The following is a 27,978-nucleotide window of genomic DNA, read 5'->3' on the forward strand; positions in this document are numbered from 1 at the left end:
TTGCAGTTGCATTTGAGGGAATGTGTTCCTTGCAGCCCATGGAGCTTATGGTCTCTGTTCCTGTGACTTCAGGCTGAAGCCATCCATTTTATTAAAAAAAATTTTAAATGTATTCATTATCTTGTTCCACTGGCGAGTCTTCTGGCTGCTGCCCACTTTTCAGGCTTGTTCTCTTTAGGCGTTATTATCCTGTCATCTCTCACCGCAGGAAGAGGGCAGGTAGGGAGTTGTATTTGCTTAATAGGACACCACCGTGCACCTTCTCTTCTTAAGGTGGCCAGGATGGTGCGAACAGGCTGTTCTTTATATGGCCAGAGACACTTGAAATAGGTTGATCACAGGAGTAATTTGGAAGTTCATTATCAGTTCTTACAGATATCCGAGCCAAAATTCGAAAAAAATCTGTTAATTTAATACCTCGTTGCTTGAATTACAGCGGAGAAAAGCCAGGAGGAGTCTCGCTGGCAAGGGCAGGAAATGGTTAAGAGCCTTCCATATCACCTGGGAAAGCAATTCTTTGATTTTTCAGAGGGCGCTAACTTGCTGCAGTTCATAGAAAACAAAGGGAAGGGGATCAAATATAGAAGTTGCTGTTGGATTGTATTTTCAGTGGCAGAACTCGTGAGGGCTGGATGTTGATGTCTGCTGAAAAATATGGAATTTTGGATTAAAAAGAATTTTTTCCCTTATCTTCATTCAGAAAATCAGTTGTGAGGTAAGTCTTGATTCCAGCTGGTGACTTTAGATAACTTATTTATAGATTGAGAGGTAAGAAAACCCTTTATATTGCTGACCTCTTTTAAAGCTGAATTCTTTGTTTAAATTGGTACTTGGGCAGGGAACACAGGCAGAAATGTGAGTCAACAACTGTAAAAACTCACAACGCTTTTCCTGGATTGTCTGCGCTAAAATTGCTTGCATTAATTTCTGAGCTTAAGCGTAGAAAATCAGGAACCAGGAGAAACAGAATGAGTCAAGGGACTTGATGGTTGAGACCTGCAGGAGATATTCCAGCAATGACAGGAGGCTTTCAGATTGCGGTGATGTCTGTGTTAATGTACTTCAGCATTACATAAAAAATAAAGCATCTTCTATTGGTGACTCTTAAAGTGCTTCTCAAACTTTGTTTCTTTAAGCCACACTGCAGTCCCAAGGGTTTTGTATTTCCAGCTCCTGGAAGGACTTTTCTGGATGATGACACACTTGCTGACCCTGTGCATGTGCTGATCCTTAAGGACAGGTTGGTTTTGGGGGTTTGAGAGAGGGGTCTCACAATTGCCATTAATTCCTGGCTTCTCTGCAGTTGAGATGAGGGAGGTATCACCTTATAAAGGTGCTGCTGGCTTTGTGTATGTGCAAACAGCGGCTTTTTTGCTTGCTTGTGTCTAGCCAAGGTATGATCAGATGCAATTTCATGCACAGTTGTCACTGAGAGCAAACGCCATGGGAAGGGAAAGATTTATAGCAAACCATCCATTCACCTTGGAAATGCTGAACTGAAAGTAGATTGTACTCTCACTCTTGGGAAGATTAATTACAGCTTATTTGTTGAGGTATTTCTCTAATGTACTGGATTCTGGTGGATTTATTGAGCTCTTTGAGGGGGGGAATGCTGATTTAATTTTCTCTCTCTAATTTGCAGTTCATACTGTCAGTGGTATCGATGTGTGGGTTATTTTCCATTTTGTCTATGGTGTAACACGACTGCCCACCTAGTGTGGGGATATAGATAAGCATCAGTCCTTGCAAGAGTCACCTTGCCAGTTCTCGCTGTTGCCTGCTGTTCCCAGTTTCCCTCGCAACCCCACCTTTTGCCCAGGCACTGGCTTCTCCTTGTCAAGAAGATAGAAAGCTAAATCCCACCAGAGCTGGTAGGTGTCAGTTCTTTCATCTTAGCTATGAACATGCTAAAAGGCAGAATCAGGACCGTTTAGTTCCTGCAAATTCTATTCCCCATCACTGCATTTCTTTTCCCCTCGTCAAGCGAAGCCTTTACCATCTTTCTGTTGGTTTTCATGTGGTGCAGGAGAAGCTGTGGACACTCACAGCTCCTGAACTCTCTGTTCCCAGATCCTGGCTGGGCAGGAGTCTGTTATTACCCCACCCTAATTTGGATTAACGTGTTATTTGGAAAGGTTATGACATATGCTGATCTATCACGTTTCGCTGCTTCTGGGGTTTGAGTTTAGATCCCTGCAGAAATAAATCACTGGCGCTCAGTGGCAGAAACTGTGCCTTGAAAGAAGCTGCACATGATTCACAGTCAAAAGTTATTAGTGAGGATCTAGAGAATAGACTGTTTTTGCATTTAAACAAAAGATTGCTAACCCAGATTGTCTTATTCGGCAAGATTTCTCTTATTTGAAAAGGTTTATTATTCTAAAAACTTGACTGTTAAGTCCTTTTGCTTGTGTTGTCAGCGTCTGACATACATTTAAGCTATCCAGCGTGGAAATCTTCTCTACTTCTTTACCAGTGCTATCGATTAAAATGCAGTTTGCGTTTCTTGGGAAAATTTGATATTCAAAAATGTCTTTTTGCTGTGAGTCAGAATGTACTTTTCCATGGAATAAAAATTCTGGGAAGGAAAAAAAAATGCCTTTGGAAACGTTGAACAAATTATATTGTCATTTCAACCAGGTTATATGAAAAAAAGAATGAACTTCAAAGTCAAAATGAAGAGCTCTGGTGTTTTTGCCATATTTTGAGGAAAATGAGTACATTCTTTGCAGTTGTTCAGTTTTATCTATTCAGCATTTTCCATATGAACCTCTTTGAGAATAGTCTGTACTGGCCCTAACTCCAAGTTCCTGTTTAGTTCAATTGGCTGTTTCAAATTACATATTAAAAATGAATTATGAAGCCTTTTTCTCCTTTGTCTTCTGCCATTGGTGTTTCTTCTAGAGCTGTAGAAGGGGTTGTTTTCAGTACTGTATAGTAATTTGTAGTTCTCATGCCTTAACTGCTAGATCCAGTGGTACAATTATTGACAGTAAATCTGTCATTTTGAAGAAAAGTGGACAGGAAAGACCTTTAGAATGTACATGTTAAAACAGGATTTTGCTGTTAGCTGTGTTGGAGCTTGCAGGTTAGAGCTCAAGCAATTACTGGGATAATTGCTGCTCTTTTGGATGCCTTCACAGGATGCTTTCCATGTCAATATTACTGTGGTTGCATTACACCGACTTCTGTGGTCATTTCTTGGTTTTTAAACATTCCTTTCCCCTCAACTAAAAATATTTTCTATGCAAAATAGAAAGGACCTGCACTCTGCTCAGTTGTGTGTGCTGAGATGTTGCCTAAATTAGAGGAAACTCTGTGGCAAGATCTGGTTTTCACTCTATGAAAGAAAATTTCCCAAGGCGAAGGAGGTGCCCTGGAAGTGATGGGTTTGGGCTCTGGGTGTGCCTCCCCGAAAGCCCCTTGGCTTACTCTGGTTCTTGGCAGTGTGATCACCTCTCCTCCACTGGTGGCAGGACCAGTTTGGGAAGGGTGCTTTGGGGGGATGTGGTTCCCTGTGGTCTTGAGGTGGGAGCAGATGCTGCCACACTTCAGTTTGTTCAGAAAGACAGCTATTCGATCCTATGCTTTTCCAGCACTGTAATGTTCTTACTGTTAGTATTTTTTTTTCAGTGTGCAACCTAGCTGCAATCCATAGAATCATAGAATAGTTCGGGTTGGAAGGGGCCTTAAAGACCATCCAGTTCCAACCCCCCTGCCATGGGCAGGGATACCTCCCACTAGATCAGGCTGCCCAGGGCCCATCCAACCTGGCCTGGAACACCTCCAGGGATGGGGCAGCCACATCTTTCCTGGGCAACCTGTTCCAGGGCCTCACCACTCTCATGGTGAAGAAATTCTTCCTAATGTCTAGTCTAAATCTGCCCCTCTCCTGTTTATACCCATTCCCCCTCATCCTATCATGACAAGCCTTTATTAATAGTCCCTCCTCAGCTTTCTTGTAGTCCCTTTCAGGTTCTGGAAGGTAGCTTTAGTCTCTCCTTGGAGCCTTCTCTTCTCCAGGCTGAACAACCCCAACTCTCTCAGCCTGTCCTAGTAGGGAAGGTGCTCCAGCCCTTGCATGATCTTTGTAGCCTCCTCTGGACCTGTTCGCACAGCTCCATATCCTTCTTACATTGAGGATTCCAGAACTGGACACAGTATTCCAGATGAGGTCTCACAAGAGAGGAACAGAGGGGCAGAATCCCCTCCCTCGCCTCGCTGTTCATGCTTCTTAATTCAATTAAGCCCACTTTTCCTTGTCCTAACCATTGCAGTCAGGAGCAGACATTACGATGTCTTGCCACCCTTGTTTCTTCACAGTCCTAACCAGTATTTTTGTTTTACCACAGGTTATTTTCTAGCCCTTGGATCTCCCTTGGCTTCTCTCCACTTAGCCCATTACCTTTCCTGAAGTGCGTTGCCCTGAACTGAACAAGACTCTGGCAGGAGCTGTACCAGAGCCAACTGGAGGGAGAGGACTCCTCAACTGGTCTCAGTGGTGTCAGAAAGATGAGTTTCCTCCAGAGCTTTTCCTCCTCACTCTGAGTTGTCTCAAGTACTTGGTCTCAACTCTGCCACCAAAGCCCATATGATTTGGTAACAAACTCCTCTCTTCTCTGCTTCAGCTTCCCTGCAATTTGAAAAGCTTCCATTTACGTTTTACCTCCTATTTAGCTACTTGAACTTTTTGGATGAGTAAGTAAGTGGAAAATAATCAGCATGTTTGCCAGCCAATCTAGAGCTCCTCAGGAGCAAAGAAGGAGACAAGATATTTTATAAAAACCTGGAAGTCGCAGACAAATGGAACATTTCAGTTTAAGCTAAAACTTTGTTTTGGAATTCTTAAGGAGAGACTGGAATTCTGCCACACTGGAATAGTCTTCTAGTGTAGGAAACCAAGAATGCCTTAGTCTCCTTCGTGACCTGTAAGTTCACAGTTACTAACTAGATTGTTAATTTTATAACTTAAAATCAAGAAGAAAACTTTACTGGCTGATTTCCTGTGCTCAGAAATAAACATCCAAGAACTGTCTAGTGCAGATTCACGCTATCGTTTAACCCCAACCTTCAACATTTGGTTGAAATCCACAAAGCCCTTGTGGCTGCAGAAATAGTGTGTCTCATCAATTTTCTTGATGGCATGCAGTCGGTTGCATTTAGAATAGAAGATTTGGGAAGGGATTTTCTGTACGCTTTTGCAAAATGAAATTAATTTCATAAAGACGCTGGGAAGTCTTGTATTCTAAGTAACTTTCATCATTGAGTTAGTATGCCCAACAGAAGGTGGTAAATTCTGCTTAATTACACTGCATATATTCCTGGCATTTGTATCATTTCAGGGAGTTAAGATCTCATGTTATAAAGAAACTTAATGATGTGGTTTCTCAAGGAGCCATAACTGATGGAAAAAGACTGAGTTTGCTTTGATATCATGAAGTTTTGCTGCATGATGCAGTGTCCTGCTGTGTGTTTTACAAGCAGGACTTCAACTGATGTGTTTGCTGTAGGTACAACTGTGGAGACCTTTGAGAAAGGGAACTTTGCATGGATATGTAAAAGACGTGATTAGATGAGATCTTAGGCAGAAATGTTTTGCTGTGAGGGTGGGGAGGCCCTGGCCCAGGTTGCCCAGAGCAGTGGTGGCTGCCACATCCCTGGAGGGGTTCAAGACCAGGTTGGATGGGTCTTGGAGCCCCTGATCCAGTGGGAGGTGTCCCTGCCCATGGCAGGGGGGGAAACTGGATAGGCTCTGAGGTCCCTTCAAACCATTCCATGATTCTCTTCCTGATTCTCTCTACGGATGTCATATTTGTTGGCATTATTCAAAAGCCAGGTATTACTTCTATGAAACTGTAAGCATTCATCCATTGCCAAGTTTTGTCGCAATACACAATCGATTGTATGGAGTGCGAGGGCTGGGTTGGAGATTCCTCAGCCGTAACGAAGTTACTTCGTACGGCTGAAGTCCTCAGCCATAACAAGAGTCAGGCCCCTGGATCATGTAAGGCCTGCATGAAGTTCTTTCTAGCAATGTGGAATCCAGTGTTTGCCGCAGTCTGAGGAGAGACAGGGATAACATCTTGGAGCAACTTATTTTAAGGAGCAAATTAAATTTAAAGTGTAAACTAAATTTTTTTTTGATTTGTTTCAACACCCTTTCTTATTGGACAGAAAAATGCATATTTCAAGGTGACGTTATTCTGCATGTTTGAACTCATCTGACTTTGGAATCTCACTAAGAAAATGTTATTGAATTTCCAGCCCAAAATGTAATGCGTGTTTGGTTTCAGGTGTGGCTATCCTCGTAAACTGAAAAATATGTCCATCAGAGGCCTGAAGAAGAAACAACCAAAGACTTTTAAAGTCAAAATTATAACCGTGGATGCTGAGATGGAGTTCAGCTGTGAGGTAAGAGTCCTGAGCAGAATGCTAGAAAGATGGAGATTGAACTTCGTTTAGGCAAGACATAAATTTGAGAAGTTCAGATTATCTATTCATGGACAGTCTTAAAACTGACTTATTGTTTTTATAAACAATGGATTTCTTGGTCTCAGATACATTCTTCTGTTAAACGACTCTGACTATTCAAACTTTAAAGCTGTTTCCATGAAGATGATCCGAGGGCTGGAGCACTTCTGCTATGAGGACAGGCTGAGAGAGTTCGGTTTGATCAGCTTGGAGAAGGGAAGGTTGAGGGGAGACCTTAGAGCAGCTTCCAGTCCTGAAAGGGGCTCCAGGAAAGCTGGGGAGGGGCTCTGGATCAGGGAGGGCAGGGACAGGATGAGGGGGAATGGTTTTGAGCTGAAAACGGAGGAGATTGAGATGAGATCTTAGGGAGAAATGTTTTGCTGTGAGGGTGGGGAGGCTCTGGCCCAGGTTGCCCAGGAGGTGTTGAAGGCCAGGTTGGATGGGGCTTGAAGCCTCTGATCCAGTGGGAGGTGTTTCTGCCCATGGCAGGGGCTGGAACTAGATGAGCTTCAAGATCTCTTCCAACCCAAAATGCTCCACGATTCTAAGACAAGCTCTATTCATTTGTATCCATGTAGCTATAAGGCTTGGCATCACTGAAATAGCCGAGGTCTGTGAAAGGTGGATTTGCTTTCACCGTCTGACATTTCTACACGGTGTCCTGACACTTCTTCGAATTCCTCTGGCCTTCTCTCAGTCTCTCAAATTCGTGAGAACTATCAGATAAGGTTTTTACAGATCTCAGTAAAGCCCTGCTGTGTCTTAGGAAACCAGCAGTGTGATCTGCGTTCCCTGCGCTCATAAAGCATGTGATGCTTTGCTAACTGACTACAGCTGCTCTGTGGATGTTCCTCTGGAGAAGAGGAAGGGGAGGCAAAGCAGTGTAACCATTGCACCTTTGCTGTAGGCAGCAGTAGGTGTATTCAAATGAAAAGCTAAAGGAGGAGAAAGACAAATGGTAGCCTGGTTTCTGTAACTAAAATGGAGCAAGTTCTTTGACAATATATATGTTTTATTTAATTATCTCTTTCTCTTTTAGATGAAGTGGAAAGGAAAGGACTTGTTTGACCTGGTGTGCCGAGCACTTGGTTTAAGGGAGACCTGGTTCTTTGGCTTGCAGTACACGATAAAAGGAATGTGCACCTGGTTAAAGATGGACAAAAAGGTATAGGAAACAAAAAATAGCTATTTTCTGTTGACTACTTTTAGCTCAGGAGTTACAGGAACATGTTAATATGACAACTTATAATTTTAGTCTTTAAAACATTATACCAGCTACAGTTTGTTGTGTTATTTGGTCTGATTGCTTCTATCACATTTGACCTCACCTATCATACTCTGATCACCACTATATACCTAATTGCTATTAGATTAAAGCTCAGCATTGCCCTTCCTTCTAAAAGCTACTTCAAGTTGATTATCAGCCGCTTTCTGATTTTTCTCTGGAATATTAGTTTAAGACACTTATGTACCGGTTTTGCTGCTGATTTTATTTTATCTTTAAACAGGTTTTAGATCAAGAAATTCCCAAAGAAGATCCCATTAGCTTTAATTTTTTGGCTAAATTCTACCCTGAGAAGGTAGAAGAGGAACTATTACAGGAAATTACCCAGCATTTATTCTTCCTACAGGTGAGCAACAGGGTTTTTCAGCCATTAATTCCTTCTGTATTTACCCCAGTCCATTTGTATTGTCTTTGATCTTCCGAACAATGTTGGTCTCAGAATGATGCTGCTGGCTTCAGGTTTATCAGTGTCCCTGCAACAATCTCATTCTCATGAAATAGAAACATCTCTCCTGGCTGCTGTGTTTTTGTGTCCTGGTAAGCTGAATGTTGGTCGTGTTCTGCAGGTTTTTGGTCAATGGAGTTAACTCCAGCTGGAGGCCAGTTACAAGTGGGGTTCCTCAGGGCTCAGTACTGGGTCCAGCTCTGTTCAATGTCTTTATCAATGACCTGGATGAAGGCATTGAGTGCACCCTCAGCAAGTTTGCAGATGACACTAAGCTGGGAGGAAGTGTCGATCTGCTGGAGGGTAGGGAGGCTCTGCAAAGGGATCTGAACAGGCTGGACCGATGGGCTGAGGCCAATGGGATGAGGTTTAACAAGGCCAAATGCCGGATCCTGCACTTGGGGCACAACAACCCTATGCAGTGCTACAGACTGGGGGAAGAGTGGCTGGAGAGCAGCATGGAGGACAAAGACCTTGGGGTAATGGTTGACAGGCGACTGAACATGAGCCAGCAGTGGCCCAGGTGGCCAAGAAGGCCAATGGCATCTTGGTTTGTATCAGAAACAGTGTGACCAGCAGGTCCAGGGAGGTGATTCTCTCTCTGTACTCAGCACTGGTGAGACTGCACCTTGAGTACTGTGTTCAGTTCTGGCCCCTCACCACAAGAAGAATGTTGAGGCTCTGGAGAGTGTCCAGAGAAGAGCAACGAAGCTGGTGAGGGGGCTGGAGAACAAGTCTTACGAGGAGCGGCTGAGAGAGCTGGTGTTGTTTAGCCTGGAGAAGAGGAGGCTGAGGGGAGACCTTATTGCTCTCTACAACTACCTGAAAGGAGGTTGTGGAGAGGAGGGAGCTGGGCTCTTCTCCCAAGTGACAGAGGACAGGACAAGGGGGAATGGCCTGAAGCTCCGCCAGGGGAGGTTCAGGCTGGATATCAGAAAAAAATTCTTCACAGAAGGAGTCATTAGGCACTGTCAGAGGCTGCCCAGGGAGGGGATGGAGTCACCTTCCCTGGAGGCTTTTAAGGAATGGGTGGATGAAGTGCTGAGGGGCATGGTTTAAGGGAGTGTTAGGAATGGTTGGACTCGATGATCGGGTGGGTCCCTTCCAACCTGGTGATTCTATGATTTTTGTTCTCTTGATGGTTCCTCTTACTCTTTGTGCTAGGAATGGGAGGTAAATTGCAGAGACCTGTAGTTTCATGTAAAATGACTTTTAGACCTAGCAGTTTGGGTGATAATTCCACTTCTGGATGTTCCAGACTTGTTTTGCTCCTATAGCATGCGTTAAAAAAAAAAATACCTGCGAGGCTGGCACTGCTTGAAGAATTGCAGGGGTTTTGCCCTACCTAATCAGTGCTGAGAAGTACAAAATGACGCCGTCATTTTTATCAGCTTCGAAAGTTATTTTGGCAACAGTCACCTGATCTGCTCTGGCTGCAAAGTTGGATGAAGAGAGTCGCAAAAGCTCCTTGTCATGGTTGTCTTAGACCTGCAGGCGTAACCTCTTGTGTAAGCATTCCCTAACCTAGTTCGTTCAAAATGAGCAGGATTAGAAGAGACCTGTTATTAGATGTTCACACTGTGTGTGGGAGGGACTACACAAACAATTATGGTGGCAGTTGTGAAGGTGGAGAGGAGGGAAGGAATGGCGATAAGCACCTGGGGACAATAAGCTTTTCACCTATATCAGCTGTAGGTAGAATAATACCTATCCCTGAAACCAAAACTTGTGAATTCCTAAAAATAGTCCAGGTGGTTACTGGGAGATTTTGTTGTGTGCGACTGTAGAAGCACTAGTTGCTAGAAAACAAGAACTTCCTAACATGTCCTTTTTAGGTCTTCCTTTTGAATTGTAGGGAAAAAATACCGTGGAATTTAATAGCTGTCCTGAAATGTAGGTTTGCTCACCTAGCAAGTTCCGGAAGGAGAGGAGCAGCATACGTGGCTATGAGACAGCTAAGGGCAGCGAAACTGGTGAGGGGGCTGGAGCATGAGTCTTATGAGAAGCAGCTGAGGGACCTGGGGTTGTTTAGCCTCAAAGGTCTTTTCCAGCCAAACAATTCTATGATTCTGTGACTTTAAACAGAAGATTCCCCACAATGTGTGATCCTTTTAAAGACAGTCTGGAGGCATCTTTGCATCTAATAGGCGCTGGATGAGGAATGCTGTTTGCTTGGTGTGGTGTTGGTATTCTTCTGAGATGTCCAGACTTGCACACACTGACTTCTGCCAGTCGCATTAGCCAGTTTGAGTTGTCTTCCCTACCCCGCTGAACTGGGTGCCTGCTACTTGTGCTGGCAAAGTACGAGAGCATATCCACAGCCCCAACAAAAATCTGTTAGAGATAATAGAACCCATTTCAGCTCTGCTGTAGGGGCAGCTGCTTGACAGCAGTACCGTGGCTCAAGAGCAGAGTTGTTAGCTCTATGAGCACCATTGTGGTTATTCCAAATGTACAAATTTCCATGAGATGAAGGACAGCAAAAATAATAAAGTTAAGCCCACCCCACACATGCCCTGATGCCAGTGGCTTTGCAGAGTTAGCTTTCTTATTAATTGGTTTTCTTTTGCCACAGAAATTATTAGGACTCTCTTAACTCCATTAAAAAGTAGATGAAGGAGCAGATTCTTGGAGTGCAATGCTTTGTTAGCAAAGTAAAGATGCATCAGCCAAGCAAAGCCATGCTGTGGCTCTGTAGCTACAGCAACTAGCTGTAGCAGTGGGTGGACAGGCACTGAGTTTTGGATGGTCACTCGTTGAGTAGCTGTTTGTTTCAATGTCTGTTGTCAAAGATGATCCGAGGGCTGGAGCACCTCTGCTCTCTAAGGACTGGCTGAGAGAGTTGGGGCTGTTCAGCCTGGAGAAGAGAAGCTATGGGTAGACCTTAGAGCATCTTCCAGTACTGAAAGAAGCTGGAGTTTTCACAAGGGACTTTTCACAAGGGCCTGGAGTTACAGGACAAGGGACAATGGCTTTAAATTGGAAGGGAGAAGATTTAGATTAGACATTAGGAAGAAATTCTTTGATGAGGCCCTGGCCCAGGTTGCCCAGAGCAGTGGTGGCTGCTCCATCTCCGGAGGTGTTCCAGGCCAGGTTGGATGGGGCTTGGAGCCCCTGATCCAGTGGGAGGTGTCCCTGCCCCTGGCAGGGGGTGGAACTGGATGGGCTTTGAGGTCTCTTCCAGCCCATCTCATTCTATGATGCTATGAAATCCAGCTTCTCTCTTGCGTTGCTGTGGAGTCCCCTGCAAGTTCCAGCCTTGTGGTGTGTTGCTTTTTTCAGGTAGCTTTCAGTAGTACGTGTCTGCGCAAGTAGATTGGGGGTACAGAATAAATTCAGTCTGCGTCTGTAAATAAACACAGTAAATACACTTGTCCTTGAGGAAGATGTGTTAATGAAGTAATGGGGAAATGCTTTTGTTCTGAGGGTTAATGTACCAACTAGAACTTCATCCAGAACCCTTAACCACTTGGCAATGGGTTTCTTAAGCTAATTTTGGAAAGGAATGAGAGGGGCAGATCTTTTTTCCTAGTCTTTTAATCCTGATTTTTTTCCACTGCTTTCATTTCTCCCTGAACCTGCCTTGACGAGCAGATAGGCAATTAGCAAATTCTTCTCATTCCAAAGTAGAAAAACAAGACTGAAACAAATTCGAACTTGCAAGGCTTCCTGACTATAAGAACTTAAGATCACACCTGGATACTAATAGGAAAAACATGTATGGACATCTTGCCTCCAGATGCCTCCAGATTTCAGCTCTACTGCCTATTCAGACACTCGCAGATTAATGTGGCGTAACAGCTTTCTGCAAAATGTGTGAATAAATGTAAATGACTAAAGATAAATGTTGTATCTTCAAGGATCAGGTCATTTCCTCCTTCGTGAAGTATAACCAAACGTCCTTGTAAGAACTGATGAGCAAAAAAAAAAACCCTGGACACTCATGGGGGGGTTATCTTAAGCTGTTCTGAATCCTGAGATGTACGATTTGCACGATGGAGTATGAGCGCTGGAGCTGTCCCATTTGGAAGAAAAGTCTCTTCAATCTTCTCATTCTTTCCATTTTAACAGCTTAGAAAGAATTTTCCCTGTGCTATAACTCAGGTTTATAAATCGTGCTCACCAGAGACTGAATTTAAAAGAAACGTTTCCTCGATGGTTCATCTCAATTCTCAGGACCTACAGTGCCAAAGGTGTTTGTGAAGAGAGCTCAATGCTCTCTCAAGCAATTTTTCTGTATGGAGATGTTTAAGACTCTGTATTACGTAAAATTTTATTGTCTTATGCTTGATAGTCGGCTAACTACATTACACCTGAGAGGAGTCGTGAAGATTAATTTGCCCTTCCTTCTTTAGGTTTTCAATGAAAAATTACCCAACTGATTTCAAATCAAGCAATGTCTTGAAAGCTATTGCACCTCTGATCTTGGTAGATCATAGATTATTCAAATGAAAAAAAAAAACGTTAAAGGCTCCTTACCATTTATGGTGAACTTTTATTTTTAAGCCCCTATATTTTTGCTGTGCTCAGACCACCATAATTGAATAAATTAAGTGCTCTATTAGTTTTCTTTCCTTCATGGGTTCTCCTTTATTCTCTTAGTCTGGAAAGCTTGAGAACATACGTTTATCATTCTCAGTTTGTGTCTTTCCTGGGCAGTATTTCCTGCAAAGCCCTGAGCAGTGTGGTCTCATTGGATCTGCTTTGACTCTATTCCCTCCAGAGGTCCCTTCCAATCTAAAATCTGATGTTCTCTGTCTTATAAGAGTAACTTTTCCAAAACAGGAAGGAAGAAGAATTGTTTAAAGGAATGAAGTGCAGACAATACATGTCGTAGAAGACATTCATTTTCAGGACTCTGTACATAGATGTGTGGAGGTGGCTGACTGGCATTTCTATGATCTTAGAATTAAGACAGCTTAACTTTCAAAAGGTTTGGCTTTTGTTTGTTTGTTTATTAAACATAATGCTAAGCAAAGGCTTCCTGTGTCATTTTATTGTTGCTGTTATTAACTCATAATGGTGATGGTTGGTGCCAGGTTATAGTCTGAGCATGTCTAGTTTCATTTCAAGTCCTGACTTTGAGCTTCTTTAACTTGCCCCTTTTTTCTCTTTATTTAGGTTAAGAAACAAATATTGGATGAAGAAATCTATTGTTCTCCAGAAGCAACAGTTTTACTGGCTTCTTACGCTGTTCAGGCCAAGGTTGGTGCACAAAAATTCCCTTTTTCATTGATTTTTTTTTTTCTTTTTTTTAACCAACGCATAGACATGGGGATATGTAGAACATACAGTGTTAAAATTTGCTGTTGAAGAAGCAGGTCATCCTAGGAGGTACAGGCACAGCTAGAAAAATAAGCATTAGGTGCCGCCACAGGGGTTTTGGTATTAGATACTATGTTTTCGCAACTTAGAGGGGTTTCTTTGGTCCTAACATTTTAATGTCATTTTTCTCCCAGCTAGAATTATTTCCTGTTGTTTTAAATATTGTCCATGGTTACAGCAGGTGCCGATACCAGAGCTCACAATAGAAGGATGTGATGCTTTCTAGTGTCTCTCAGAACACAGTTCACTTCATGCCACCAAGAGGCAAACTTATACAGTGGCAGGAGGTTATCACAACCGCTGAGCAGGGCTGGGTCTCTGCTGCAGCCCAGCACGTACGCAGGAGAGAGTTGGGGAGCGTCCACTCTTGAACATAGCCCATAGTGCAGAGAAGGGTATGAGGTCATGGGAGATTCCTTCATATGTGCAGTTAGGGAGAGCTGCAGGCTTGGACTGAAGGCCAGGGTTATGGGCCACCTTAGTGGCTGAACTGGAGCCGTGTGCATGGCACAAAGGCTGGAAGTAACTTCCATGGACAGCTCAGATGAGAGTAGTCTGTTTATTATGTGTTAGCCTTCATATGGGGGAACCAAAACAATCAAACTATGCAATCAGCAAGGCTCCACCTTGAGCGTTGAGTGCAGTTTGGGCGCCACAGATTAAAAAGTTCTAAAGCTGCTGTAGAGTGTCCAGGGAAGGACATGGAATTGGGGAAGGGTTTAGTGCGGAAGAGTGTGAAGAGCAGCTGAAGTCCCTGGATCTGGATCTGTTCAGTCTGAAGAAGAGGAGACTGAGAGGAGACCTCATCATGCTCTGCAGCTTCCTCACACGGGGAGGAGGAGGAGCAGGCGCTGAGCTCTTCTCTCTGGTGACCAAGGACAGGAGCCAAGGGAATGGCAGGAAGCTGTGCCAGGGGAGGGTTAGGTTGGACATGAGGAAAAGGTTCTTCCCCAGAGGGTGGTGGAGCCTTGGAACAGCTCCCAGGGAAGCAGTCACAGCACCAAGGCTGATAATATTCCAGAAATCAAGTCCCTCAGCCCCACGTTGTGAATGTTTGGGTTGTCCTGTGCAAGGACAGGAATTGGGCTCAATGATCCTTGGTGGGTCCTTTCCATCTCAGGACATTCTATGATTCTGCATCTAAAACTGAAGTATCTTTTCTTTTCTTGGGACAGTATGGTGACTACGACCCAAATTTTCATGAGCCAGGCTTTCTAGCCCATGATGAACTTTTACCCAAAAGGGTAAGTCCTTGTTCTGTATAAACCCAAATCTTTGAATCTACTCATTGCTGCACAAGTATCACTGTGGGCTTAACCAGAGGATTAGAAACTATTTGTTTCTGCCCTGAACTTGGCAAAATGACCGAGCTGTGAACTGCAGAGCTGTGTTTGTGTTGCTTGGGAGAGGGGCACATGTATTTCTATCTTTGAAGGCAACCAAACTCCCTCCTTTCTCTGTAGGTCCTCAGGCAGTATCAGCTGACAGCAGAGATGTGGGAAGAAAAGATTACGGCTTGGTATGCTGAGCACAGGGGTATTGCCAGGTATTGAAATAATTTCGTTCTTTGGAAATCCTGTATTACTGTGTTTCAGTAACTGGTTATTTGCTGTCTGCAGTGGAATTTGACTTTTGTTGAGTGAGCAAAGAAATACTGGTTTCCAAGCTGTGGTATTAACAGGTTAATTTATAACTAAGGATAAAAACACCCATTTGTCTGGGGTAAAGTGTCTTGTGCAGGGCTCCAAGTGCTTATAAGGTGATATTGCTTTGAAGTGAACAGAGAAGCCAAAGACCCTTGCAGAGTTTCACAAGCTGACTTATCTAGAGCAAGAGTCCTGTATCATCCAAGTCCACGTATGCCAGTAGAGAGCAGTTCCTGCAGAAAGCCTGAGCTGTGTTGCATTGCAGTGAGCCCTTAGAGACTGCCCTTTTCATTGAAGGCCCTTAGCTACCTGGAATTGCTGCTGTGTCTGCCCCACACAGCACCTGCCTTTCTGGAGCCACGTTGTGCCAGTCGCTATCTGTGAACGTTGTGGCTCAAAAGGGCGTCGGTGTCCTTAGCAAGAAACCAAAACAGGGAAGACACAGCACTGTAGTTCCAGAACTGAGTTTTGTGCTACTCCATGTGGACCTTTAGCTGCTTCGAACACATTCAGCATGCCTGGAATTCAATGAAACAAGAAGTAGGAGCCGTTGGTCCTCAGAGGCAGCCTTTTCTAATATTTTGGTTCCATTTCTCTTCGGCTGTTCTAGATGCTTCTTAGCATTATTTTTACTGAATATTTTCCTCAAGACTTATTGATGCCTAACCTTGAAGGGAGAAGAATGGTAGGTGGAGAGATTCTCACTATTCTTTGGCATTTGTGCAAAGCTCTGTTTAGAATTTGTTCAGGACTTATTTCTCAATGAATTCTTATTTCCTGAAGGAAACATCCCCATGTTGTGGAAAACAACGGTAGAGTAGGTTTCCAAGACAGAATAATGATGGAGTGGCAAAGCTAAACAAGGACAGGACTGGACTACAGTTTTAATAAAGATTGTAGCACACATAATTCAAAATAGGGATAATTTTACTATCTTTATTCTGTAGAGATGCTGGTTTTATTATCCTCTTTCTGCTGTTGAGAGTAACACGGCAAAATTAAAGGTACAAAGAACCAGATTGCCTGCTCGTTTCTAAGAGGGAAATGTAGAGTCAGCTTAGATAGAGAGATTGGAAAAGAATTTTCAAGTGTAATCATTGCCTTATTTCGTAGGGATGAAGCTGAGATGAACTACCTGAAAATTGCCCAAGACTTGGAAATGTACGGTGTCAATTATTTTCCAATTGCTGTAAGTGCTTTATTTTAGCAGTTTTCAATTGCTGTAGGTGATGACACTGTCCTAAAATGCCCCAGGGGGGCTGGAACTGGGACTCTTGCTTTTCTCTGCTGGTAGTGGGAGGTGTGCTGATGGTCCTGACTTGGGTGACTTGCCTGCTAAATGAGTAGGCAAATTAAACAGTTACGATTAATGTTTAATGACAAAGGTCTTGAGTAGCTCTGGGTGGGAAGAAGTAAACTTAGGAGTTGGAGCTACTCTAGTCAACTCAGAGGACTGGGTTTATTAGCTAGCAGTGACACTATTCATAATATTTTGCAGAAATACCACTTTCCTAAAAATACAGATAAATATTGATGTCTTCTAGTAAGTTTAGTTCTTGTCTGTAGTTGATTAATGTCACCATAAAAGGCTTTTCCTGATATCTGTTGTTTTTTTAGCAAAATAAAAACCATACAGATCTCCTACTGGGAGTCGATGCCAAAGGTATTCACATCTACAGCATTAACAACAGGTTCTCTCCAAACAAGTCGTTTGAGTGGAGTGCTATCAGAAACATTTCCTATAGTGAGAAAGAGGTATGCTGGCTTTGATGTATTATTCTTTTTATACGGATATGGGTGTGGACTGGGATTCTTGGAACAGGCTGAAAGCTGTCTCTGTTTAAATAATTTGGGGAGAAGGGGAAAATCCTAGGGAGCTTTGTTACAAAACTAAGGATAAACAGACCTGCCTTTTAGATGTGCTGCATAACCTCGGTTCCCCTAGGAGCCAAAGGCTTCTTGGAGCATTCTGGACTCGTGGAGGCCACTGTTCTGGGTCCTTCCCTGCTGCTTGTCCTTTGCAAAACAAGTGTAGTGATCTCTGAAGAAGATAACTGTTATAAACATTGCTGCGAATAGCTTCTGCAGTTATCTCAGCAGCAATTGGATCATCCGTGAAGGCTTAATGCCATTTTCATATGCAGAAACTGTCCTTGTAGATGAGGTTTGAAGCATGCTGGCAAGAGGAGACATGCAGGGAGACGTACATGGTTTGCTGCCTGATTTCTGCCAGTTCATCGGTGCATGGTTTCAGCCTTACTATCACAATTTCGCTGTGATTTCAGAGCCCATCTTTTACTTGTAGAAAGTACAGGGGGAGTCCATGAAATTTAGTCTCAGTACATATCAGGGGCAGCTATAATAGGAAACACTACACTGGTACTGGAATACCTGGAATTTGTCAGCACAGCCTGTTTTCTGTGGGCCTTCTGAAGGACACTGAAAATGAGATCTGCTGTCCAGAGTTAGATGTGTGTGCATGATATCAGGCAGGGCAACCTGCAGGATTTCTGCCTTTGAAAAGTTTTTGGTCCTTGCAGGACATTAAAGTTCCCCTCTGGTCTGTGAATAAGCTGCTATAACTCACTATTATAGAGAAATTGGGGACCCTTGCATTAAAACTCCTCTATATCCAGTGATGTGTTCACTGCCCTGCTCCTCACAAGGCAACACATTCAGTCAGTCGTTGCCTGTGGGGTGAAATGAGCTGTAGGACGTTAAGATCTGCTGACTCAGATGGCCTGAAATTATAGATCGCATTGCAAATGAATTATAGGGATAGACTGGAAGCTAATTTTGAGTCACAGAAAACAGAGGCTAAAGAATGGAGCTGTATTTCGTTATGCAGCCAAATAGAGCACAACCTATGAAGTAAAACAGTGTGGGTACTGACCTGGCAGTGGAGAGCCCTCCATGTCCTCTGGGACCAGCCTGGGAGGTGAAGCTGAAAATGTGAGAAATAAGGAGCTCCAGGACTGCTGTCTGATGGTTGGAATATAGAATGGTTTGCGTCAGAAGGGACCTCAAAGCCCATTCAGTTCCAATTCCCTGCCATGGGCAGGGACACCTCCCACTGGATCAGGGGCTCCAAGCCCCATCCAACCTGGCCTGGAACCCCTCCAGGGATGGAGCAGCCACCACTGCTCTGGGCAACCTGGGCCAGGGCCTCCCCACCCTCACAGCAAAACATTTCTTCCTCATATATCATCTCAATCTCCCCTCTTTTAGCTGAAAACTATCCCCCCTCATCCCACCCCTGCACTCCCTGCTTCAGAGCACCTCCGTAGGTTTTCTGGAACCCCTTTCAGTACTGGAAGCTGCTCTAAGGTTTCCCCACAGTCTTCTCTCCTCCAGACTGAACAACCCCAACTCTCTCAGCCTGTCTTTGTATGGGACCTGCTCCAGCCCTCGCATCGTCTCCATGGCCTCCTCTGGACTTTCTCCAACAGTTCCTTCCTTTGCCGAGGGCTCCAGAACTGAATGCAAGTCCTTAAGGCCCTCAATATGTTCTGTATACACCTGCAATAACTCCAAAGAGGTGTTTGACATCTCCCTGATTTTAAGAACATGACTGCTTCTGGGGATTAGTGATGTAATCTGTTGTCCTGATAATGGGTGCTTGTTCCAGTGTCTGTAGGACAGGCTGCAATGCCCAGGTGGTGTCATTAGGAAAGCCACCATCCAAACTGGCTGTGGGGTGGGTCTGTGAGAGGCTTTATCTTCTAACATAGTCTGCTACCAGAGCACGTGAGGAACCTGGGTAACAGCAGCCCTTGTTTGGATTCTTTTGAGCAAAACATTTTTGCATCGCTCTCCACATTAGTGGCATAAATCACCGCTTCCCTGCAGAGAAACAGAGATGGGCTGAAGTTTGCATTAGTATTAATATTTTCAGCTTTGTTTTTCCTCCTCCTCACTGTTTCTTTTCTTTTTTTTTTTTTTTCTTTTGCCGGTACAGTTAACTATTAAACCTCTCGATAAAAAAGCTGAAGTCTTCAAGTTCTTTTCCTCTCAACTCAAAGTGAACAAGTTGGTAAGTGCCATGCTTCCTTTCTTTAAAACTAAGCCTGGTGATGCTGACGCTACGGTTGGACTGGATGATCTTAGCGGTCTTTTCCAACTTTAATGACCCTATGATCATTCTATGACTGATATCTTAGTGAGAAATAGCGATTACAAATCCTGCGGAGAGGCCAGGGAGCACTGCGTTTCTTGGCCTGGATCTGTTGACTGATCTTAGCCGGAAAATGGAACCAGAGGAGGATGAAGGACAGAAGGAACCCCTAATCCTACGACAAACTTTTCTAAACTGTTATATGCCTGGGTATGAGCCTGCCCTGGGTGCTGATTGTCTTGGAAGGGAAGCAACTGCCAGCACTTCTGCTATAGTCAGAAATGTCAGCTTCTGTCCTCTGAGGCCAGTGTGGGCCTTTTTGTCCCTCTGGCTGGGGCACAAGTACCTCAAAATCACATTTGCTTTGCTTTTCCTGTCTAGATTTTGCAGTTGTGCATCGGAAACCATGACCTGTTTATGAGGAGAAGAAAAGTGGACTCAATAGAGATCCAGCAAATGAAAGCACAAGCCAGGGAAGAAAAAGCTAGGAAAAAGGTAGATTCTTTCTGCTCCTCTGTTGCTGAAGACACTGATTATTATTCCAGCTGGTGCCCTTGTCCATGCATTGCATCAATATATGTGTGGGAGGTGAGAAAGTGCAGCAGGATTGAATGTGGGAAGAGCTCTAGTGTGATGCAGCATGTGAGGATGCAACAGATATTTGTGAAACTGGATAGGTGATTGCAGAGATTTGGGGTACAGAACACATTGATGCAAGTGTTCTTCCAGCAGTGTGAAATAACCAGTGCTACCTGTAAGAGTAGCAAGCAGCTTCAGCATCTCATCTCTGGTGTATACGAGTCTACTCTTCGTTAGATTCACTTGCCGTGCTGCCTCCAATGAGCTTCTGCTGCAAAGCCACAAATGTAGGGTTGCTTGTTCTATTTCCAGATGGAGAATCAAAGGCTGGCCAGGGAGAAGCAGCTCCGAGAAGAAGCTGAGCGAGCCAAAGAAGAGCTGGAAAGGCGTCTTTTCCAGCTGGAAGATGAAGCCAGGCAGGCCAATGAGGCCCTGGTGAGTAGTGCATTAGTCTGAATATTCTTGTGTGTGATGGGCTTTATTGCTTTGGAAGCATTTCTTATGGCTCCTGTGAGACACTAAGAATTATGGCTCAGGCAAGGCTGGAGGAGTTTCTCACCACTGGTGAAGAGGGTGTGCTGTGATACCTGGGAAAACTCTCATCTTCCATATTCTCCATTTGCCCTCAGCCATTCGCTCCCTGTTTTTGTTTCACTATGCTCTCTTCAGGTAAAAAGGGGAGAAAGGAAGCAACCATGGAGCTGAAACCGGAAGAAAGGGACCTGGTGCACTGGCAACTGAAGGGCCCCCCATCAGTTTTTGGTCCAGCACTAAGAAAATGTCTCCTTGCTTTGTAGAGATGAAAGTCAGGAGGGAAAGTTAGGCAGTTCTGGAGCAGAGAAGGAACACCCTGCAATTATGTTTACTATACTTTTTATTGTAAGGATTAATATGTCTGTCACTTGATCTTATAGGAACATATGTCCTCATCCTCATTGTCTGCAGGCATGATTTTGTAGATGCTGGATGGAGTAACTAAGAAAAATTTTGTTCTTAGCTTCGATCCCAGGAAGCAGCGGAGTTGCTGGCTGAGAAAGCCCAGATCGCTGAAGAAGAAGCAAAATTGCTGGCCCAGAATGCTGCGGAAGCTGAGCAAGAGCGACAGAGGCTGGAAATCACAGCTCTGAAAACCAAGGAGGAGAAACGCCTGATGGAGCAAAAGATGCGGGAGGCAGAGCTGATAGCAGTGAAGCTGGTGAAAGAGTCTGACCGGAGGTTACATTTACTTGAGTGGGGTTGCGTGGTCTCTGCTGGGATGCCTGGGTGGAGAGATAGTGCTGCTTTTCTCAGACCTAAATGCGTGAGGGAGGGATTGGTCCCCAAGCAACACTTCAGAGTGACTAAGCCTTCTTGTGTCTTGTTTGTTCCAGCTGGTACCGCTGGTTGTGGTGGAGGTCAACAAGTTTACAGAGGATCATATGCAAGGCTGTAGAGATGTTTAGCATTAAACATCCAAAATGCAGAAGGATTTTTGATTTAGTGTTATCTAAAGAGCACTGGCTACCTTGTTATCTAAATGTACCGATCTGTATACCCTGAGAGTCAGGAGGTTGTTTTCATTCATTAGTACGGAGTGATTGTCTCTGGTATCCCTTTCAAATCTTTAAATGTAAACCAGGTAGAATCATAGAATGGTTTTGGTTGGAAAAGACCTTGGATATCATCGAATCCAACCATCAGTTGAGCCCTGCTAGGTCCGCTGCTAGTCCATGTCCACAAGTACATCATCTACTAGTCTTTTAAACACCTCCAGGGATGGTGACTCAACCACCTCCCTGGGCAGCCTCTTCCAATGCTTGGCAACCCTTTCAGTAAAGAAATTCCTCCTGATATCCTACTTAAATCTCCCCTGGCACATCTTGAGGCCTTAGGTAAACTCATGTGGAATACAAAACCACTCTAAGTATTTTCATGTTCCGTAACACTGTGCTGCCTGAAGATTCAGGCCAGAGCAGTGTTGACAGAGAGCATTTAACTTTGCTATTGAGGTCCTTCTACCATTTTTAGGATTCCACCAAAAGGCTTTCCAAAATCAACAGCAGATATGTTGCACCTCTCCCCACCTCAGGGAGGATCTCTGAGGAGGATCTGTATCAGCAGGCGATAACTGAGCCCATGGAGATCAGGAGTAGGAAAAACATGCCACTTCATCTAGTTTGTGCAGAATTGTCCTTGAAAGTATGTGTCGTACTATGTCCAGTTAATTCTCCACTTGACCACCATACCACAAATGTCTTTGAGTATAGGAGTCACAGTGATGGATCTTGTTCTTTGGAAGCTAGCGAGGTGCACAGCTCTGAAATCCATGTGTTGCTTTATAATGGAAATCCTCAACCATTCTCATCAGGATATTTGTCTTAACAGAGCCAAGGAAGCAGAGCATCTGAAACAAGATCTGCATGAAGCCAGAGAGGCTGAACGGAAAGCAAAGCAGAAACTCTTAGACATAACCAGGCTTAATTATCCTGTAAGTTTCTGTCGTACTGGGCATGACTTTATCTTCAGAGATAGTCAGATGTTGATTGCATTTTTATAGCTCCCATCAAGCTGAGTAGCGGCATGTCTGCATCCACCTGGAACGAACACCTGTAGGACCAACTGGTGCTTAAGGACAGTGTTGCTCGGATGGAAGTTGTATTTGTCCAGGGCAGAGAGTCAGAATGATAAGAAAAGCAAGACAAAAGTTAAAAACAGACTGGTGTAGGGAGTTTGGGAGCAGGGATTGTCTTGCCTGCATTCCTGCCTAATCACACAGACTCTGTGATCTCAGTCAGGCAATGCTTGTGGAGGTGGTCATAGCAAGCCAGCTGTGTTGTCCTAGCATGTGAATTATCCATGAGTGTTTTTAGACAAAGCAGATGAAGCTGTCTCCAGCAAAGAGGCAGTGTGCCCCAACTAGGGTTGTGCTAGGGTTGTGTGCCCCAACTCCTTCTGCTCCAGTCTTGCTGAAAATGGGTTTCCAGTCTCCGCTGAAATATATAGGAATGTCGCACGGATACTTCTTTGCCCTTAGATCTGTGGGTTATGAGCTTCAGCAGTTCATCTGGGGCCACTCAGATCTAGGGGAAGGGCTGCAGGATCATTTGTGTGTCTCAGAATCCATGGGTAACTCAGGAAATGGCTCATAGTGGCACTCTTGCACAAGCTGGGGAGATAACGCGGAAGTCAAAACAATCAGATCTTAATGACAGTGCTTGTGTTATCTCTTTCAGCACATGGTCAAGTACCCGCAATATTCACCAACTGACACCAGAGAGGCCAACTTTGACAAAGGATCCATAAAGCTGGATTTGAAGGACATTGACCTCAAGAGACTGTCCTTTGAGATAGAGAAAGAGAGGTATCAGTATGCATTTGGTGTAAATAAATGAGAATGTTAGACATGGAAAGTACAGAAAGGAAAAAAAAAACAATCTGGGAATCACAGTTCAATGTTTTAACAACTCAGGATGGCCTCCTACTTGTACATGTGGCCAGAGTCCTGTTACTGAGTTGGTGCAGATTATGTCTGCGTAAGGCTAGCTGTTTACACAGAGAAAGACAGTTCTGGTGGCATCAAACCATGACAAGTCCAGAACCTTTCTGTCTTGGAGAGCATTTTGTCAGGGGCAAAGTACTTTGGAGTAATGGAATGTTAGAGGACAGAAGCTTCCCTCTAGTGTTGAAGTATGATATTGCTCTGATCTAATACGTTGAGAGGCTTTTCCTCTCTTGGTCTGGGAGTGTGTGGTAAAACGTTACTAAGTGTGTGAATGCTGAAGGGTGGAAATGAACTCTCTTCTCCCTGGGCCAGGGGAGTCAGGCTGACACTTTCCAGACTTCATTTTCCCTATCTGAACCGCAAAATGAAACAAAACTTCCTCTCTCTCTCTCTTCCACGCCCCCTTGTTCCTGAGCTCTGTCATGCCAATAAGCTTTTTGTCTCCAATATGTGGACTGCAGGTTAGACTACTTAGAAAAGAGCAGAAAATTCGAGGACAGGCTCAAAGAGCTGAAATCTGAAATCCATGCTTTGAAACTAGAAGAAAAACAGTCTGGGCTTTACTGTCATTGGAATGAAGTACTGGGATCCTTGGATCGCTCCTTAGCAAATGTATGTACCCTTTATACCTGCCACTCCTTTTCCTCATGAACCGTGAAAGTGAGCCTAGAACCATCAAGTGTCCTGAGCTGGAAGGGATCCACCAAGGATCACCGAGTCCAACCCCTGTCCCTGCACAGGACAAACCCAACATTCACACCGTGGGACTGAGGGCCTTGGCCCAAAACTTCTGGAATATTGTCAGCCTTGGCGCCGTGACTGCTTCCCTGGGAGCTGTTCCAGGGCTCCATCACCCTCTGGGGAAGAACCTTTTCCTTATATCCAGCCCAACCCTCCCCTGGCACAGCTTCCTGCCATTCCCTTGGCTCCTGTCCTTGGTCACCAGAGAGAAGAGCTCAGCGCCTGCTCCTCCTCATCCCAGTGTGAGGAAGCTGCAGAGTGCGATGAGGTCTCCCTTCAGCCTCCTCTCCTCCAGGCTGAACAGACCCAGGGACTTCAGCCGCTCCTCACAGTCTTCCCCTCCAAACCCTTCTCCATCTCCGTGCTCTCCTCTGGATGCTCTCCAGTACCTTTAGATCCTTTCTATCCTGTGGCCCCACAACTGCCCCCAGTGCTCAAGGGGGGCCGCTCCAGAACAGTGTGGGTATGCCAAAGGTAGCTGCTGTGTTTCAGTTCAAGCACGTACTTTTTTACTCTTGATAGTAAAACATCAATAGTGTGAACACAGACAAGGAAAATCCATGTCAACCCAAAACCTAAGTAGTTTTTCCTGGATGAGATTCCAATACTAGAAGCAAAAAAGAATCCTCTTATTGTACAGATTATGAAATTGCATGAAGGATTTAAGGTCTTGGGGCAAACTAAATTTTTGTAACTTAATATATTTATATATGGTTCCTCATGGCTTGCATCACATTCTCATTCATGTGCTTTGTGGTTGCTAAAAGTCATAAGTCTTAGTGTATTTCTTTTTAAGACAATGAGGAACCAAAGCCAAATTTTGTTGTAAGTTCTTGTTATTTCTATAAGCGCTCCAGGCTCTTCCTCAACCACTGCAAGAAGAGAGCTGCTGTTGTCTTTCCAGGTTGTTCCAAATGTAGCAAAAATGACCCCGAGTCAATGGTTTTAGAGAAAGGGAAGGGAGGCTTGAAAAATTATGAGGGAAGATGGCCTTTGTTTTCTAACTACGCATCTGATGTTCCTTTTGGCTTAATGAGTGTTGATATAGAGAGGGCATTAAATTTCCATATGTTCTTTTCTTTTGAAGACTCCATCGTGGATGAAAGCCTTTGAAACAGGAGATTCATTGGATATAAATCTTCAAAGACCTTTCCCTGCTTACTCATTGAATACTACAAGCAGCTGGCCTTGTACCAACAAAACTCAACACGCAGGACCAGCGGAGAAGTCATCGCTGCAAGGAAATTCCTTGACTGCCAACAGCGTGGGCACCGGAAGCAGAAAACAGATCATAAAGGTAGTCGGATTTGTAAGCAATCTCCCAAATATTGACTGAGATCTTAGAGTTCAGAGAGGTAAAGAATAGCTGGCGTTTGGGACTTCTTTTGTCCAGCTCTGTCCCAGGCTCTCTAATGACGGGTAGGTGCATGGCTGTTGGATGAGACCCTGCGCTGATGCACCGTTCGGGAGTGCTTGTGATTGAGGCCACCTGGTTTTCCTCACTTATGATCTAAGCTGGAATGCAAAGCTGAAAGCCTTCGTAACTGCAATGGAGGTGCCCATGTGCAGCAGAAGGATCTGTTACATTTTATTTGTATCAACTGGAAATGAGAATGTGCTCCCAGGTATAGAGAGCATCAAACATACTGTGCCTGTCTTCTGGTTTTAAGGGGTAGGGAATAAAATACCCTTAAATGCTTAGGCTTCCAACAGTTCAGTTCTCTTCCAATGTGTTCCCTGTCAGAGAGTCCTGAAGAGCTGAGCTGGGTCTTATAAAAAACAACCTGCTGTTAAATGTCATTAGAATGGAGAATCTGGTCTGCATTAAAAACTGTAAGGGCGCGCTGTCTTGAACAGTGGGAAGGAAATCGGCTTTCTCTAGGCATGCTAATTGTGCAAAGTATTTGGAATCAAGAAAGCTTGATGTGTTTGCTGCTGTTTTCTATGAATAAAACTGCATATATTATTATGGAGATTTAGGTTGGATATTAGAAGGAATTTATTTCCTGAAAAGGTTGTCAAGCATTGAAAGAAGATGCCCAGGGAGGTGGTTGAGTCACCATCTCTGGAGGCGTTTCAAAGATGAGTGGGTGTCATACTTGGGGACGTGGTCTAGTGGCACACTTAGCAGGGCTGGATTGATGGTTAGACTCGATAATCTTAAAGGTCTTTTCAAACTTAAACCGTTCTATGATTCTAAAGGAAGAACTGGACCAAAAGGACTTGCGTCGCTTTAAGCAGGAGTTTGGGGTGAAACTAATGCTTCCTGTTTGATTTACCTGTAGGTCCAGCAGCACGACTCGGATGTGATCTACATTTGAAGTCTTTTGTTTCCTTACCAGACTGGCAGAACCTGATGATTATCTTTCTGGCTGCTGCAAAGTGCACCTATCCAAGGATGCTGCACAGCTCTGCTGATGGGCATCAACATAAGAGACATGGTACCATAATTCAACTGGTGCCATTCAGCTTCCAAGCAGATAACGTAAGCTGGGAGCACTGAAACTGCCGGTGTGAAATGGCTGGTACGATGGCAAACGTAGAAACACAGAAGAGTGTCGTTTACTATTTATGCACTTTTGAAGAAACACTTTATACTTTGCTAAAACCTCCTCCCCCAGATATTTTTACACTGACTTACCAGTATGGTACTGTAATTTTGTAGAAAAGATGCTAGGCAGCAAGTGTTCAGGAGATGTTTGGGATGAGAAAATAAATATATGTGAGCTTGGCCTTCACCTACACAATAGATTTAGAGTTTTGGCCCTTTCCATGGGACACGACTCCCAGAGAGCTGCTGAACTCCCCCTCATCCTGTCACTACATACCCTTGCAAAAAGCCCCTCCCCAGATTTCTTGTAGCCCCACTTCAGGTACTGGAAGCTGCTTTAAGGTCTCCCTGGAGCCTTCTCTTCTCCAGGCTGAACAACCCCGACTCTCTCAGTTTGCCATAGCAGAGGGGCTCCATCCTTCAGATCATCTTCGTGGCCTTCTCTGGACCTGACCTGTTCCAACAGTTCCATCTCCTTCTTAAATTGGGGACTCCAGAACTGGACACAGGGCTCCAGGTGGGGTCTCATGAGAGTGGAATAGAGGGGAAGAATCCCCTCTGTCATCCTGCCGGCCACGCTTCTTTTGATGCAGCCCAGGATATGGTTGGCTCTCTGGGCTGTGCACGCACATTGCCAGGTTGGTTGGGACTTTGAGCAACCTGATCCAGTGGGAGGTGCCCCTGCCCATGGCAGGGTTGGAGCTTGAATGATCTTTAAGGTCCTTTCCAACCGAAATCATTGTGATTCTATGAACGTTTTAGTGTCTGCCTGCCAAATATTGTCTTTTTCTTCCCCAAATGTTTCTTGGTTTGCTTAGTTGATTTGCATTTCTCTGTGAGAAAACTCAGCTTTGAATTCCAGATGTAGAAGTGGACATCTTCAAATACTTCTCATTCCTTGGAGAAACCTTGATAGGAATGCAAAGCTTCTCTTCCTTTTATGTTTCTTTCTAGATCAAGCATTCTGTTGCTTTTGGCACTCCAGCAAACTTTGCCTACGTTAACTTGTTTCCCAGTTGTGTGCAGCACAGCTTCCAAAATAGACAAAGACACAAGATGCTGTTGGTGTCTGCTAAAGACGGACTTCTTTCTTTTGCAGAGGTGCATGCAGAAAAATGTTTGCCTCATTAGTAAAACATACTCACATGGTTTTGTGTGGGTTTATGTGTCTGTTTCACCATCAGTTCCGAGTCTTGGAATCTGTGGGGAAGCAAAGTGCAGCTGTAGCTGAAGTAGTGGCACAGTTGAGCATATGACCTATGATGTAAAAACATTATTAAATATCGTTTTCTAAAAACTAAGATTAAAAGAATAACATGCAATAAAAAGCTTCAGTTTCC

The 27,978-nt window shown here is 44.2% G+C and overlaps 1 protein-coding gene across 6 annotated transcripts; it reads left to right on the forward strand.

The window, feature by feature from the left end:
• Positions 1–385: 385 nt before the first annotated feature.
• Positions 386–27,952, forward strand: LOC104057327 (merlin). Of its 6 annotated transcripts, none has more exons than XM_054085329.1 (21): positions 386–715; positions 1,137–1,240; positions 1,643–1,871; positions 4,353–4,928; positions 6,294–6,411; positions 7,511–7,636; positions 7,980–8,102; positions 13,323–13,406; positions 14,702–14,770; positions 14,990–15,072; positions 16,286–16,361; positions 16,790–16,927; positions 19,131–19,205; positions 19,668–19,781; positions 20,178–20,300; positions 20,863–21,080; positions 22,230–22,332; positions 23,078–23,205; positions 23,808–23,958; positions 25,175–25,384; positions 26,373–27,952. In XM_054085329.1, exons 5-21 carry the CDS (start codon positions 6,322–6,324, stop codon positions 26,406–26,408), a joined length of 1,947 nt encoding a protein of 648 aa, XP_053941304.1. In that variant the 5' UTR covers positions 386–715; positions 1,137–1,240; positions 1,643–1,871; positions 4,353–4,928; positions 6,294–6,321; the 3' UTR covers positions 26,409–27,952. The 6 variants fall into 6 exon arrangements, with proteins under 6 accessions (XP_053941304.1, XP_053941300.1, XP_053941302.1 ...); XM_054085325.1 differs by having other exon boundaries at positions 390–715; positions 4,353–4,599; XM_054085327.1 differs by having other exon boundaries at positions 390–715; positions 1,171–1,240; positions 4,353–4,599.
• Positions 27,953–27,978: the final 26 nt, after the last annotated feature.

This window comes from Cuculus canorus, chromosome 20 (assembly GCF_017976375.1).
Source record: "Cuculus canorus isolate bCucCan1 chromosome 20, bCucCan1.pri, whole genome shotgun sequence".
NCBI lineage: Eukaryota > Metazoa > Chordata > Aves > Cuculiformes > Cuculidae > Cuculus > Cuculus canorus.